At 42.1% G+C, this 17,075-nt stretch overlaps 1 protein-coding gene across 1 annotated transcript; it reads left to right on the top strand.

The window, feature by feature from the left end:
* Nucleotides 1–460: 460 nt before the first annotated feature.
* On the top strand, nt 461–16,690 carry LOC310956664 (C-type mannose receptor 2-like; the record flags this gene model as incomplete). Its single annotated transcript, XM_083926977.1, has 17 exons — nt 461–486; nt 581–650; nt 1,267–1,296; nt 1,389–1,439; nt 2,504–2,575; nt 2,653–2,682; nt 2,934–3,025; nt 3,174–3,299; nt 3,443–3,551; nt 14,052–14,081; nt 14,174–14,224; nt 15,390–15,461; nt 15,539–15,568; nt 15,820–15,911; nt 16,220–16,345; nt 16,493–16,601; nt 16,677–16,690. Exons 2-17 carry the CDS (start codon nt 602–604, stop codon nt 16,688–16,690), a joined length of 1,083 nt encoding a protein of 360 aa, XP_083783103.1. The 5' UTR covers nt 461–486; nt 581–601.
* Nucleotides 16,691–17,075: the final 385 nt, after the last annotated feature.

Raw genomic sequence — 17,075 nt, 5'->3', positions numbered from 1 at the left:
ATCATGTACAGTAACAGTGACAGAAGCCAAACCTTCTGCACAATCACTACATGTTGTTGCTTATACTTCTGTCCTTTTGTGTAGTATACCTTTGACTTGTGTATCACCACTGTTCATATCTCCTTTAAAACACACGTGCAGAAGACACAGCTGACACATTGTGTAACTGAGTATCCAGCCCAGGTTCCATTATTTTAAACCGTTAACCTCATCTGAAATCACAACAATAAGGAAGTGGTTTGTTCAAACTGCTAACATGCTGCCAGGAAAAAGATCAGAGTTCAGGTTCATATCTTTCATATCTGCACACTTCAATCATCTTCCCGTCATAGACTAAACATTAGCACGTTCTGCCATCCACACACCCACATGAACGTGACTCAGTGTGGTTCAGGTTTGTGTATATAAAGAGCAGGGGGACCTCCTCATCATCATTGCATCGCTCAGCTGATACCTGAATATCATCACCTCACCGTTACCTGACAGGTAAGACACCCGCTGCATTTCTTTTCATTCAGTGGAGCAGATGCTTCTGCTCTCCCTCTGTAGATTAATTGGCAGTTTTTTCTTCTCCACACAGAACAATCAGTTCATCATCACCATGAAGACTGTCCTGGTCCTCTCCATTCTCCTCTGTGCTGCATTTGCAGGTCAGATTTAACACAGACCATTTAGACAGAACACACAAACACACACACACACTGTGATCCATGTTCTTAGGAGTCAGTAAGAAACGTGCTTACAACGTGAAGTACCTCAGACTGGAAAGAGTAATGGACGTAGCTCCAGCAGGGGCGACTCCACTGGCTCCAAAAAGACGTTTATTTGCATAGAAGTCAAGAGAAAATGAGCTTACTCACTGGATTTATTTCCTCAGTAAACATTTTCCTAATGAGTTTAAGGTTTTTTGTAATACGTTAATGTTCATTTCATAAATTATGGCAAATAATATCTATTATATCATTTATAGCTGTGAAACTGTGAAATTGTGTTTGTGTTTTGTCAGTGTTATAGTTTTACCTTTGACCCTCTCACAGTGTGTTTTCACTTAATCAGAATCACACACACACTAATACACACACACACACACACACTAATACACACACACACACACACACACACACACACACACACACACACACACACACACACACACACACACACACACACACACACACACACACACACACACACACACACACACACACACAGTGAGAAGAGTAACTAGTGCACTGATGTTACTCACAGTGTTGTGTTTCTCTGCAGCTCCAGCTGAAGACAAAGAGAAGGTTCCAAGTCAGTACTGAAAGTCTTTGCTTTAATACACACAGACAGTACAACCTACATCTATCTAACACCAACATTACTGTCATGTGATTCATTCACAGAAGCAGAAGCAGCAGTGGAGGCCCTGAAGGAACAGATGGTTGCTGCACCTGGTTAGTGTCCTCTTTAAATCTCATGTTTCATTTTGCCTGCACTGCACTGTGACAGCCATGTGCTAAAATGAACCAAACTAATGATCAAAATAGTTCTAGTCCACTCATATTCAAAGCTAGAATAAACAAGTTTAACCAGTAGGATCAAATTTTTACGTTCCATTATTTTCAGACCTTTACCATGTTCACCTTTTAACATTAGTGTGTTACAGTATCATGCTTACATTATCTAATAAGCACTAACACAAAGTACAGCTGAGGCTGATGGGAATGGCATTTGTTTTGCAGGTCATCATAGTAACATCCACTCATACTGAGAGCTTGAATAAAAACAGAGCTTCTGAATACATTGATAAGGTTGTGCCTACTTTGAAGACAGGAAGTGTCTACCATTTCATTCCATTGGTGCAGCTTGAAATGCACTCTCTTTAGTTACAGAGTGTCTTTAGTTGTACTGCTCTGTCCTTCAAAGCTGATCACACAAGCTGCTGAAAATGCTTTTTTTTTCACTTGTGTCCAAATCCAATACAACTATTTTACGCAGGGCGGAAAGTCAGAACAATTCAAAATAATGGAAGTATCCACCATGGAGTCACCCCATTGATTTGTGGACTATTGCTTTGAAACCAGGAGTTTGGCATTTGGTCGTCACTGTCTTGGTATTTTTACTCTAAATGGGACCATAATTTACTAAATGAATATCATGCTGTATTGAAAAAGACTTGAAACTAGTGGTTGAGATCAAAAACACATTAGGAAAATGTTTACTGAGGTTATAGAAGAAGGCTCACTTTCTCATTGACTTCAATACAATCAGACTTTTTGAGCCAGTGGAGTCGCCCCCTGCTGGACATTAGAAGTAATGCATGTTTAAGGCTTCACTTTTCAGGTCCAGATGCTACGTACATTCAAATTTACAATCCAAGTCCAGATTTATAGAGCCACGAGCATGACCGTTGGTTTGAACGTTTGTCAGTTTATTGTGCTTTTTGTAGGTGTGACACACTGTAATGTCAAATACTCTAAAACTAAACTGAGGTCTGATAAAGCTGTTGATGTTTCAGAGTTTGAGGAAAAGATGATGAAAGATGAAGAAGTATTTGTGCCAGAAGATATTGTCCCTGTTGCCAGAAACGGTAATCAGAGAGAACACATGTATATTTATCCATTCATATCCACAATAATACTAATGATTGTGTTTCTGTTTGTGCAGCACCTGTGTCTGAGGAGACAGCCCCTGAATGTAAGCGCCCCATCAATGTTTAAATCTTTCTTTATGTTCCTTCATGAGTGAGGTCGTCATGGCAACAACGACACCACTGAAAGAAGTGTCATGTAGAACTATGTATCCTAGTTTTTTTTACTCCATTAACTATCCTCCAAAATATATCTGATACAAACAGACACGTGTTGGTGTCATCAGACCAGCTGTATAGAATATATAAAGTATATATTATCAGTGCTCCATGTTCTCTCTTTTCTGTGTGTCTGCAGCCCGTTTAGACATCTGTCCAGGAGGCTGGTACACCCATAACTCTCGCTGCTACAAGTTCGTCAGTTCTCCCATGAACTGGTACAGTGCTGAGGTACTGCTACTGTAACACTTCTATGTTGTTAAAACGTTGTAGCTTTGCTGTCATCTGATAGACGTTGTTATTAATTCAGTTAGCCTACTTTAATACTTACCATCGACCCAAATGATCAATGCAACACTGTGCTTCCTCTGTCTGACAGGAGCACTGCAACAGCCTGGATGCCCAGCTGGCCTCGGCCACCAACCCCAGAGAGTACAGCTTCCTGCAGCAGATCACAGACAGGGCCGGGCACAGCATCGCATGGATGGGAGGTTTCAGCCTGCAGGTCTGGATTTATGAAGAAAGAGCACTTAGTTAGTCCAGATCAAGCCCCGGACCTGGTCCTGGTCTAGATATACACACGGATGGATATGAGAGCCTGTTTGCCCTCTCCAAAACTTCCTTACACTCATGCTCTTTGTCTCTTAGGGTCGGTGGATGTGGATTGACCGTCAGGGTCTCTATTACACCAACTGGTACACCACCCCCTCCTCCTCCTCCTCCAGCAGCTCCCCCTGCATGTACTTACGTGCCACCCGTAAGTCCACCTGTTTACTTTGGTTGGCTACATTAGCTAAATGTTTGACCTGTTTCTTATGTTATTTTCTCACAGGGAATATAACATGAAGAAAAACGTAGCTATGTTAAAACAGTTATGAGAGGTGTGAATGTTATAACTGGATTTTCGTCTTGGTATATTTATTTATATGTGTTGATCGGGGACAATGCCTGGATCAGAGTGAATGCGACATTGACTTATTCTTCAGTGATATCACTGTGAACATTTGATGTATTATTTGTTCCCTTAAAAATAGATTTAGTGTTAACATTGTTATTTTTCCTCTTTTTTAATCCCATTTCAGTTGGTTGGGGTAACACTGTGTGTACGTCTACTCAACGCTTCATCTGCTCAAAGAGCCCTTTCAACTGTTAACATTCATTCCAAACATCTGGGGCCTTGGGGCCGATTACTTTATATATTTTTTTCTGTATAAAGCCAACTTGTGAACTTGTGTGTTACTGAATTATTTTCAATTGTGTATTCATCAAAGCATTATTAAGTGTTAAGTCAGTGTTGTATAAAAGTCTTTCTGATTGTGATTGTGGCTGGCTTCTTTTCCATAATAAAGACTTGTAAGAATGAAACAATGTGTGATCTTCCTTTAAGAGCTTGGTTGAAAAGTGGTTGTTGATGTCCAGTTGTAGTCTGAAAATAAAGGGCCATTCACCACAGAGTAACTTCAGTCAACAGCTCAGAAAGTGAAATTCTTAGTTCACCAAGCTTCAGTATCAAAGCATTTCAAATAATGACCAGTAAAACATCTCAGAGCTAATGCTTCAATTCATGGTTTTGGTGCTTTAGCAGGTACGATAAATCAAAGAAAGTAAATGATTTTCTTTGATTTGCTACTAATATAATGAAGAAATTCTAAAGTGGAAAAAAGAGTTTAACGCAATTCTGTCATTTATGTCTGATCTCTCGAATGGAAGACGACCTGGTCTGCCTCTGAGCCAATACAGCATAATGATAATTGTGTTAATTATGGGACGATTCAGAGTAAAAGGGCGTCCCTACCTTGTCATTAGCTGGTTGTTACCATGGTGTTGTCCAGGTTTGCTGTTGTCCATGTTTATGTCTTATGTCGACATTCCACTGAGTGAAAAAATAAAAATATCTTGTTCAGCATTTGGTAGTTATAGCAAACACTCTTGAGATAGCTGTGCTTAAGACCTGTATAACTTAACTACACCATCTTGTTCAAATATAGTAGCTTGATGTGACCTGCAGGTACAATGGTCAGAGGACTGGTCTAGAAAAAAGAGTGTCGGAAAGGTGCAGGACATGTGCTGTCCATGTGTCCACATAAAACTAACTCAAATACCATGGCACAATTTTCAATTTAGACACTAACGGAATGAACAATTATAGACCAATATCAAACCTCCCATTTCTCAGCAAAATCATTTCAAAATCTGTTTTTAAGCAGCTGAACAACTTCATGTTAATGAACAGCTGTTTTGATGTTTTCCAATCAGGCATCTGACCACACCACAGCACTGAGACGGCGAATGTTAAGGTCTTCAATAACACCCACTTAAACACGGACAATGGCAAAATTTCAGTCTTAGTATTATTGGATCTCAGTGCTGCATTTGACACAATCGATCATAAGATATTTCTGGACTGTCTGGAAAACTGGGTGGGACTTTCTGTCCTACAGTAGCTCAGTCCATAGGTGACTTGCCGGAGGGTTGCTGGTTCAAATCCCTGTGTGGACCATGAATGGTGGCTGGAGAGGTGCCAGTTCATTTCCTGGGCACTGAGTTGCTGTTGAGCAAGGCACCGAACCCCTAACTGCTCGGGGCGCCGGTCACTGGCAACCCCCTCGCTCTAACATCTCTCCATTACTTGCTTGTATATAGGTCCTGTCCGTGCGTGTGTGTATTTCGGTCTTGTGTGTGTGTGAAAAAATAGAGTGAAAATTGAATTTCCCCATTGTGGGACAAATAAAGGAATTCTTCTTCTAGGAAGTTACACATCTGAGTGGACAAAAATTACACGTGGAGTTCCCCAAGGCTCCATTCTGGGGCCTCTTCTGTTTAATATCTATGTGCTTCCACTGGCTCAGATCATGAGAAACAACAAAAAATGTTACCATAGCTATGCAGACGACACACATCTACAGAACTATATCACGCGGTGACAACGGTCCAATACAAGCACTGAGCAGATGCATCGACCAAATCAATGATTGGATGGATGCAGAATTTTCTCCAATTAAAGAAAAAAAAATGAAATTATTGTTTTTGGAGCAAGGAAGAACGATCAAAAGTCAGCACCCAACTTCAAACAGTAATCCTTAAAACCAAGCCATAAACTTAGGTGTAGTCATGGACTCTAACCTGAACTTCAACAGCCACATTAAAACAATTACACAGTCAGCCTACTATCACCTAAGGAATATATCAAGGATTAAAGGATTTATGTGTCAGCAGGACTTAGAAAAACTTGTCCATGCATTTATCTTCAGCAGCATCGACTACTGTAATAGTGTCCTTACAGGTCTCCCTAAAAAGTTAATCAGACAGCTGCAGTTAATCTACTCTGTGTCCCCAGAGTCAGAACTAAACACGGAGAGGCAGCGTTCAGTTTTTATTCAATAAATATCTTAAAAAAACTCCCAGAAATCTGCAGGTCTGTTGCAAATCTCAGTTCTTTTAAAGCTAGACTGAAGACCTTCCTGTTTGCTGCTGCTTTTCAGTGAACAAAATAGCTTATTTTGTAAAATATGTATAATTTAATAAAATTGTATAATATATGGCTGAACTGCACAGTAATTTCCATTATGTATTGAAAACGATACCTAATTGACAATCAATGCTTTCAATGATTTTTTACTTATATTACTCATATGTCATTTCAAGTTTTCCAACACTTTTCTTAAAAATGTTTTTTTTCCATATTTTTAAATTAAATTTTGCAGACAAGTGCACAAGAAAAATCATAACATACATACAGCGTGTCTGCCTTTAAGTGAAAAGGGGACAGAGACAAAAAGAAAAAATAACACAGACCCGCCATCCCTTCCAACAACCCATGACAGACACGGCCACAACAACCAACCAAACAACTAAACAACTAACAACACATAACATAAGTAGATAGGCACTGTAAAAAAATACAAATAATAATACAAATTAAAAATTGAAAATCAAAAATTAAAAATAAATAAATACAACTAATAGCAAAAATAAATAAAATAATGCTAAAAAAAAAGGAGGGGGAGGGGGCTCTCCTTCCAGGCACCAAGAAGTGTCCTCAGTGTCATCAGGAGTAACAGTAAGACTATTACTAATAAGAGCAGCAGTGGGTCCCAAGTTTTGTGGAATGGCGTCAAAGATCCCCTCTGTGAAAACCTTAACTTCTCTAACCTTAGACATAAAACCGTAGACATAAAAAGTCACGTATCCAACTATAATGAGTCGGTGGAGAAACATGTTTCCTTTTAAGGAGAATATTACGTCTGGCGAGCAGGGTGGTAAGGCCACAACACGTTGGGTAGTGATGGGCAGATTTTTAGATGAAGATAGAGCCCAGAGAGAGAAGTCAGGGGATTAGGTTCCAAATTTGTGTTAAGAGCTTCAGCACGTCCAGAACATGTGTGCAAGGTCGCCTGGGGACTGCTTACAGCGGTTCCAAGCATCACTGTGACTAGTGTATATCTTAGCCAGTTTAGCCTTGGTGAAATGGGCTCTATGAAGCACTTTCCACCCTAAAAGGCCGTGCCTGGCAAAAAACTGAGGATGAGTGAACCAGTTTTAGAACGTCACTCAACTGTACCTCAGTAATGTCTACCCCCAAATCCTTTTCCCATGCACTTTTAGGTGATACAGTGGGGACTCAGCTCAGAAGAGCATTTTTTTTTATGAATAACAGATACCAGTCATTTGTGTTGTACACTGAGAGACAGGAATTGGTCCATCTCCGCTTCAGGAGGGCGGTTCGGAAAATGTCGGAATTGATTTTGGATAAAATTTCTCATTTAAAGGTAGGTATTAAAAAAGTGGCTATTAGGCAGGTTGTATTTGTTGGACATTAATGCAAACGACGCAAAAAGCCCTTAGTCATACAGGTCAGTAAGCATTTTGAGGCCTTTGTCTGATCATATATTCTACCCAAACTCTGGACAAAAACACACCGGGGATGCAGAGGTGGGAACCAACGTCGGGGCAATAGAGGACGGTTGAGACGGGACATGCTTATGGAAAGAAGAAGATTTAAGCTGTGTCTCCCCTCTGTTGTTATAGGTAATGTACGGTCTCTCTACAACAAAATGGTTGAACTGACAGCGATAACGCAGAGCCGCCCGGTGTACCGTGAGTGCAGTCTGATGTGTTTCATGGAGACATGGCTGCACAGGGACATCACGGACCAGAACGCCTCTGTGGATGGCTTCCACACCATTTAGGCTGACCGGGACTGCATTGAGAGCGGTAAACGTAAAGCCCCCTCCTTTACCGCTTACTGTTGTAGTAAACAGCAGATGGTGTATTCCTGGTCATATCACCGTTAAAGAACAGCTCTGTAGCCCGGATGTTAAACTGCTGACCATTGGACTCCGTCCATACCATCTGCCTAGAGAGATCCCACATGTCATCATTGTTGTTCTGTACATCCCTCCCTCTACAAACCCGACATCTGCCTGCAGCATCATACACACCACCATCTCCAGACTCCAGACTCAACACCCCAGTGCCCTCATCATCATGTTGGGAGACTTTAACCAGGTCACTTTGGATAGAGTTCTGCCGACCTTTCAACAGTACGTGAGCTGTCCTACCAGAGAGGAGAGGACTCTGGACCTGATGTATGCTAACATTAAGGATGCATACATTTCCTCTGGGCAGGTCAGATCATAACCTGGTTCACCTCAAACCCAGCTATGTGCCTCTGGTGAAGAGGAAGCCTACGACCACAAGGACTGTGAGGAGGTGGTCCGAGGAGGCTTATGAGACACTGCAGGGCTGCTTTGAAGTGACTGACTAGCCTGCACTTTGTGAGCCGCACAGGTAGGACATCGATGGGCTCACTGAGTGCATCACAGAGTACATAAATTTTTGTGTGGACTGTAATTTCCCAGCTTGGACTGTAACCTGCTACGCCAACAATAAACCTTGTATTACCAAGGACATTAAGGCCATCCTGAAGGAAAAAGAGAAAGCATTCAGAGATGGCGACCATGATGAAGTGAGGAGAATGCAGGGGGTACTGAAGATGAAAATCAGGGAGGCTGAAGACAATTGCAGGAGAAAGCTTGGGAATAAACTCCAGCATAACAACATGAGGGATGTGTGGAGTGGCATGAGAACCATCACCGTGTTCCAGAAGACTGGTAGCACAGGGTTGGAGGACCGTGTGGACCAGGCCAACGAACTGAACCTATTTTTCAATATGTTTGACACTGCGGCCCATCCCCCACGTGACTCTGCTGCTGACTGCCCTTCAACGACTGCCACTTTACCTCCCCCTTCTCCTCATCCTTACATATCCCTTACCTTCCCCTCATGACCTCACTTCACACCTACCTATTGCCCCCCTCCCCCTGGCTCTACATCATGTTCTCCACAACATGATGACCTCAGCCCTCCCCCAACGGACACCTCTTCAGTGTCCTTCATGCCTGACCTGGTGAGAAGACAGTTGACAAGACTCCACTCTGGCAAAGATGCAGGCCACGATGGTGTATTTCCCAGGGTCCTTAAAGCCTGTGCCCTCCAGCTGTGTGGAGTACTGAGTCATGTCTTCAGCCTGAGTCTGCACCTCCAGAGGGTCCCTGTGCTGTGGAAGACATCCTGCTTCGTGCCTGTGCCAAAGACTCTACGTCCTAGTGGCCCTCAGGACTACAGACCGGTGGCCCTGACGTCCCACATTGTGAAGACCATGGAGGGACTCATCCTGGAGCAGCTAAGGCCTATGGTCAGGTCCTTCACTGATCCACTACAGTTCACCTACCAACCCCACCTGGGAGTCGAGGACTGCATCACCTACCTGCTGTACAGAGTCTACAGTAATCTGGACAAGCCTGCAACTTGGACACCATCCGTCCATCACTACTGGGTGAGAAGATGGCTGCAGAGCAGGTGGAGGCCCCCATTGTGTCCTGGATTGTGGATTACCTGATGGGCAGACCAAAGTATGTACGCCTAAAGAACTTTGTGTCTGACTGGGTGTTCAGCAACACTGTGGCCCCACAGGGGACTGTCCTCTCTCCCTTTCTCTTCACCCTCTTCCCCTCAGACTTCAACTGCCACTTTCAGAAGTGTTCTGATGACTCTGCTGTAATTGGCTGCACCGGAAAGGGGGAGGAAAGTGAATACAGGACTGTTGTGGGCAACTTTGTCACTTGGAGTGAGCTGAATCATCTGCAGCTCAACGTGACTAAAACAAAGGAGCTCACAGCGAATCTGAGGAAGGACAACACCTGTGACTCCTGGCAGGGAGTCCGTGTGGACACTGTAGAGGAGAATAAATACCTGGGGGTGTACTTCAATAATAAGGTGAACTGGACTAGAAACGCAGAGGCTGTCTACAAAAAGGGCCAAAGTCGACTCTTCTTCCTGAGGAGGCTGATGTCCTTTATCATCTGCCGGACGATGCTGAGGATGTTTTATGAGTCTGTTGTGGCCAGTGCGATCTTCTTCACTGTCGCAGACACCAACAGACTGAACAAACTGATCAGGAGGGCCGGTGATGTCGTGGGGGAGGAGCTGGAAACCCTGATGACCGTGGCAGAGAGGAGGATGCTGTCCAGGCTCCAGTCTATTCTGGACAACGTCTCCCACCCTCTCTATGACACACTGGCCCAGCAGAGGAGCACCTTCAGCAGAAGACTCCTCGCACCCAGATGCACCACAGAGCGCCACAGGAAATCATTCCTGCCTGTGGTCATTAAACTATACGATGCATCCCTTGGAGAGTCTGTCTGTATTGGACTTGTAATTTATTTAGAGCAGTCACTACCTCTTTGTGTTCAAGTTTAGGTAGTGCAGTTTGTATGTTTGTGGAACATGTGACAGGATGTGAGTTACTTCTTTTTCTGTGGTGACAAGATGGCTCTGATCTTCTTGAGGTAGTGTGTACTTCTATCAGTATCCATCCTGCATTTTCTGGTCTGCTGAGTGTCAATGAGTATATTTCATCTTATGACATTTACTATTTTCCCGAGTGTTTATTTTGTTGATTTTTTGTAATGAGAATGACTTTGATGACATGTGCAACATGTAACGACCGATGTAGCAACCATTGAATATGGCTAAATGGCAGTGGGATGTATGTTTATACTACTTTATTTCTTAAATTTTGACATACTTGCCAGAAATAACGTTTTGCTGTACATGTTTTTGATTGTTTTTTAGTTTCACTCTTCATCATACTAAACCGGTCAAAATACAACAAACCCAAGATCTGTTCCTTGGAGGAAGAATATGTCAGCTGTCTGAACAGTGAAGTGTCCATCAGGGGTCCTCTGCGCCCGTAGGTAAAGGAGTAGAAAAGTTCTCTAGACTTTTGAGTCTAAACACATGGCTTTCAACTGCATGTGTAATCCTCTGAGTTCCTTCAATTAAACTTTTCATTTTTTGGGGGACAGCGGGCACCTTTTTAAAGCACATGAATTTTGCCTTGACAGGATGGGAATAAGGCTTTTCATGTCAGACCTATTTCATCTCCTGTGTCACCCATCTGTTCCCTCTCTAAGGACACAGGAAAGGAGGAATCAAAACATAAAGATGCCAAAACAAAGCCTCAGCCTACGCCTGAAAAGAGCCTCGACCATGACAGACTTCAACACCCGCCTTACCGACACACTTGCCTTCCCCCCTGCCCGAACCCCGCCCAGGTCTCCCTCCTCTATGCCCACCCCTTCCCCCTCCTTCCCTAACTTAGAGTTCACTGACCACATGAAACAGCTGGTCATTGCTGGGACAAAAATCACACCCCACCCTATTCCAAGATTCCATCACCCAAATGACCCTCTGCATCCTCCACCGCTGTCTCCTCCCCATCACTGTCTCTAAGTCCAGTTCTGGCCAAATCATCAAAGGTGCATCTAAGGCTCATCAAGGCACATCAAAGGCTCATCAAAGGTGCATCAAAGGTGCATCATGCACCGCCCAACGTTGGCGACTGAAAAAAAAGCACATTCAATTTGTTTACAAAATACAACAAACTCTAACTGATATTTGCTGGACTCAGACAGGATAGCGTGATAAATAATCGAAAAAGGCTAAATAGAAAATAAAAAACCCAACTCATTCTGCAATTTCATCAAATTTAGCATCCATTCCTCATCAGCTGCATCCAGTCCCAAAACATGGGGCAGATAATGACGTTAACAACTAACTAAATCCAGCTTTAATAAATATCAGGTCTTTGGCAGGAAAACAACAATAAAAAAGACAATAAAACGTGTCATTTCCAAGCAAGCAAGTGGCCTCATGCTTCTTAGATTATGACAGTACTGTAAAGTAAGATAATCCACTGGAGACTTACAGGAACAATGAACAGACTTTAGACCTTCATTCAAGTCCTCAACATCATGAGGAAATAGTTTGAATCCTGCAGAGCTGATTTGTCATTCCCAGTGCACCCAATACCACTGTTTTGTCATGGCCATCTGCTTTTCATGCTGAAACACAAGGGACCCTTGAACATCTGTATGAAAAAAAACAGGATTCAAACTGTAAACCCATCTGCAGCAACATTAAACGCTCAGAGCAAGTGATTCAGAATTAAGAGCAAAACAGTCAGTGTAGAGATGAGGTTGAGGCAGCGGATGGGTCAACAGACACCAGACTTTCACCAAGGAAACCACGGTTCATGTCTCGTTGATGTCCCATGTGTTGCTGTAATCACCAACACAATTAATTTAACCACACCCATGGTTTTTCTTACCCTAACCTCATAGTTTTGTTTGAATTACTAACAATCACATGTGTGAGTTGTGATGAGGACAGGTTGAACATACCCTCCCACCATGGTTACAGAAGGTAGTTGAACAGTTTCTGCAGCTTTACAATATCATACACAGTTATAGATTAAACTGCCCAAAGGTATGTAGAATAATTTAATCAAATATATCCACCACCATCAGCTGCAGGATTAAATTGCATCAGTAATATTGATCCAATAATATCATGTACAGTAACAGTGACAGAAGCCAAACCTTTTGTATAATCACTACATGTTGTTGCTTATACTTCTGTCCTTTTGTGAAGTATACCTTTGACTAGTGTATCACCACTGTTCATATCTCCTTTAAAACACACGTGCAGAAGACACAGCTGACACATTGTGTAACTGAGTATCCAGCCCAGGTTCCATTATTTTTAACCGTTAACCTCATCTGAAATCACAACAATAAGGAAGTGGTTTGTTCAAACTTCTAACATGCTGCCAGGAAAAAGATCAGAGTTCAGGTTCATATCTTTCATATCTGCACACTTGTATCATCTTCCCGTCATAGACTAAACATTAGCACGTTCTGCCATCCACACACCCACATGAACGTGACTCAGTGTGGTTCAGGTTTGTGTATATAAAGAGCAGGGAGACCTCATCATCATTGCATCGCTCAGCTGATACCTGAATATCATCACCTCATCGTTACCTGACAGGTAAGACACCTGCTGCATTTCTTTTTATTCAGTGGAGCTCCCCTTTGTAGATTTATTGGCAGTTTTTTCTTCTCCACACAGAACAATCAGTTCATCATCACCATGAAGACTGTCCTGGTCCTCTCCATTCTCCTCTGTGCTGCATTTGCAGGTCAGATTTAACACAGACCATTTAGACAGACCACACGCACACACACACTGTGATCCCTGTTCTTAGGAGTCAGTAAGAAACGTGCTTACAACGTGAAGTACCTCAGACTGGAAAGAGAAATGGACGTAGCTCCAGCAGGGGGCGACTCCACTGGCTCCAAAAAGACGTTTATTTGCATAGAAGTCAATGAGAAAATGAGCTTACTTATTTATTAACTTATTTCCTCAGTAAACATTTTTCTTGATGAGTTTAAGGTCTGAATCACTAGTTCCATGCCTTTTTTAATACTATAATCATGATGTTCATTCAGTAAATTATGGTATATAATATCTATACATCATGATGCTCATTTAGTAAATTAAGGCAAATAATATCTATATATCATTTATAGCTATGAAATTGTGTTTGTGTTTTGTCAGTGTTATAGTTTTACCTGTGTTTTTACTTCATACACACACACACACACACACACACACACACACACACACACACACACACACACACACACACACACACACACACACACACACACACACACAACACACACACACACAAACACACACACACACACATACACACACACACACACACACACACACACACACACACACACACACACACACACACACACACACACACACACACACACACAGACAGTGAGAAGAGTAACTAGTGCACTAATGTTACTCACAGTGTTGTGTTTCTCTGCAGCTCCAGCTGAAGACAAAGAGAAGGTTCCAGGTCAGTACTGAAAGTCTTTGCTTTAATACACACAGACAGTACAACCTACATCTATCTAACACCAACATTACCGTCATGTGATTCATTCACAGAAGCAGAAGCAGCAGTGGAGGCCCTGAAGGAACAGATGGTTGCTGCACCTGGTTAGTGTCCTCTTTAAATCTCATGTTTTATTTAGCCTGCACTGTGACAGCCATGTGATAAAATGAACCAAACTAATGATCAAAATAGTTCTAGTCCACTCACATTCAAAGCTAGAATGAATAAGTTTAATCAGTAGGATCAAATTTTAAGTTCCGTTATTTTCTCTCACGGTCTATGGACTGTAGTTAAACACAGCTGTGATTTGACCTAAATGCTGACATAATCAGAATGACAGCGCTAACATGCTGCTGTTTAGCAGACCTATACCATGTTCACCTTTTAACATTAGTGTGTTACAGTATCATGCTTACATTATCTAATAAGTACTAACACAAAGTACAGCTGAGGCTGATGGGAATGGCATTTGTTTTGCAGGTCATCATAGCAACATCCACTCATACTGAGAGCTTGAATAAAAACAGAGCTTCTGAATACATTGATAAGGTTGTGCCTACTTTGAAGACAGGAAGTGTCTACCATTTCATTCCATTGGTGCAGCTTGAAATGCACTCTCTTTAGTTACAGAGTGTCTTTAGTTGTACTGCTCTGTCCTTCGAAACTGATCACACAAGCTGCTGTAAATACTGTTTGTTCACGTGTGTCCTTGGGTTCAAATCCAATACAACTATTTTACACAGAGAGGAAAGTCAGAACAATTCAAAATAATTGAAGTATCCACCGTGGAGTCACCCCATTGATTTGTGGACTATTGCCTTGAAACCAGGAGTTTGGCATTTGGTCGTCACTATCTTGGTATTTCTACTCTTAATGGGACCATAATTTACTAAATGAATATCATGCTGTATTGAAAAAGACTTGAAACTAGTGGTTGAGATCATAAACACATCTTTACTGAGGTTATAGAGGTAGGCTTATTTTCTCATTGACTTCAATACAATCAGACATTTTTGAGCCAGTGGAGTTGCACCCTGCTGGACATTAGAAGAAATACAGGTTTAAGGCACTTTTGCATTGGCTTTACTTTTCAGGTCCAGATGCTACGTACATTCAAATTTACAATCAAAGTCCAGATTTATAGAGCCACGAGCATGACCGTTGGTTTGAACTTTTGTCAGCTTATTGTGCTTTTTGTAGGTGTGACACACTGTAATGTCAAATACTCTAAAACTAAACTGAGGTCTGATAAAGCTGTTGATGTTTCAGAGTTTGAGGAAAAGATGATGAAAGATGAAGAAGTATTTGTGCCAGAAGATATTGTCCCTGTTGCCAGAAACGGTAATCAGAGAGAACACATGTATATTTATCCATTCATATCCACAATAATACTAATGATTGTGTTTCTGTTTGTGCAGCACCTGTGTCTGAGGAGACAGCCCCTGAATGTAAGCGCCACATCAATGTTTACATCTTTCTTTATGTTCCTTCATGAATGAGGTCGTCATGGCAACAACGACACCACTGAAAGAAGTGTCATGTAGAACTATGTATCCTATTTTTTTTTACTCCACTTACTATTCTCCAAAATATATCTGATACAAACAGACACGTGTTGGTGTCATCAGACCAGCTGTATAGAATATATAAAGTATATATTATTAGTGCTCCATGTTCTCCCTTTTCTGTGTGTCTGCAGCTCGTTTAGACATCTGTCCAGGAGGCTGGTACACCCATAACTCTCGCTGCTACAAGTTCGTCAGTTCTCCCATGAACTGGTACAGTGCTGAGGTACTGCTACTGTAACACTTCTATGTTGTTAAAACGTTGTAGCTTTGCTGTCATCTGATAGACGTTGTTATTAATTCAGTTAGCCTACTTTAATACTTACCATCGACCCAAATGATCAATGCAACATGTTCCAACACGGTGCATGTGGATGGTGATGGTCGGTCAGTCAGTCTGCCAGCATCAGTCCATGAGCTTCACATCCAAGCTAAAGACAATTCCATTTGGAGGAAGAACATAAAGAAACTCAATAACAGAACTTTTAAATTGTATCACCACAAAGATTCTTCTGTGCTTCCTCTGTCTGACAGGAGCACTGCAACAGCCTGGATGCCCAGCTGGCCTCGGCCACCAACCCCAGAGAGTACAGCTTCCTGCAGCAGATCACAGACAGGGCCGGGCACAGCATCGCATGGATGGGAGGCTTCAGCCTGCAGGTCTGGAATTAATAAGAAAGGGCACTTAGTTAGTCCAGATCAAGCCCCGGACCTGATCCAAAGGGGTTCTAGATATACACACGATGGATATGAGAGCCTGTTTGCCCTCTCCAACACTTCCTTACACTCATGCTCTTTGTCTCTTAGGGTCGGTGGATGTGGATTGACCGTCAGGGTCTCTATTACACCAACTGGTACTCCACCCCCTCCTCCTCCTCCTCCAGCAGCTCCCCCTGCATGTATTTACGCGCCACCCGTAAGTCCACCTGTTTACTTTGGTTGGCTATATTAGCTAAATGTTTGACCGGTTTCTTATGTTATCTTCTCACAGGGAATATAACATGAAGAAAACGTAGCTATGTTAAAACAGTTGTGAGAGGTGTGAATGTTATGACTGGATTTTCGTCTTGGTATATTTATTTATATGTGTTGATCGGGGACAATGACTAGATCAGAGTGAATGTGACATTGACTTATTCTTCAGTGATATCACTGTGAACATTTGATGTATTATTTGTTCCCTTAAAAATAGATTTAGTGTTAACATTGTTATTTTTTCTCTTTTTTAATCCCATTTCAGTTGGTTGGGGTAACACCGTGTGTACGTCTACTCAGCGCTTCATCTGCTCAAAGAGCCCTTTCAACTGTTAACATTCATTCCAAACATCTGGGGCCTTGGGGCCGATTACTTGATATATTTTTTTCTGTATAAAGCCAACTTGTGTGTTAC

Source organism: Echiichthys vipera, assembly GCF_963691815.1.
Source record: "Echiichthys vipera genome assembly, chromosome: 2".
Taxonomy (NCBI): domain Eukaryota; kingdom Metazoa; phylum Chordata; class Actinopteri; order Perciformes; family Trachinidae; genus Echiichthys; species Echiichthys vipera.
This window is presented reverse-complemented; position numbering and strand designations above follow the sequence as displayed.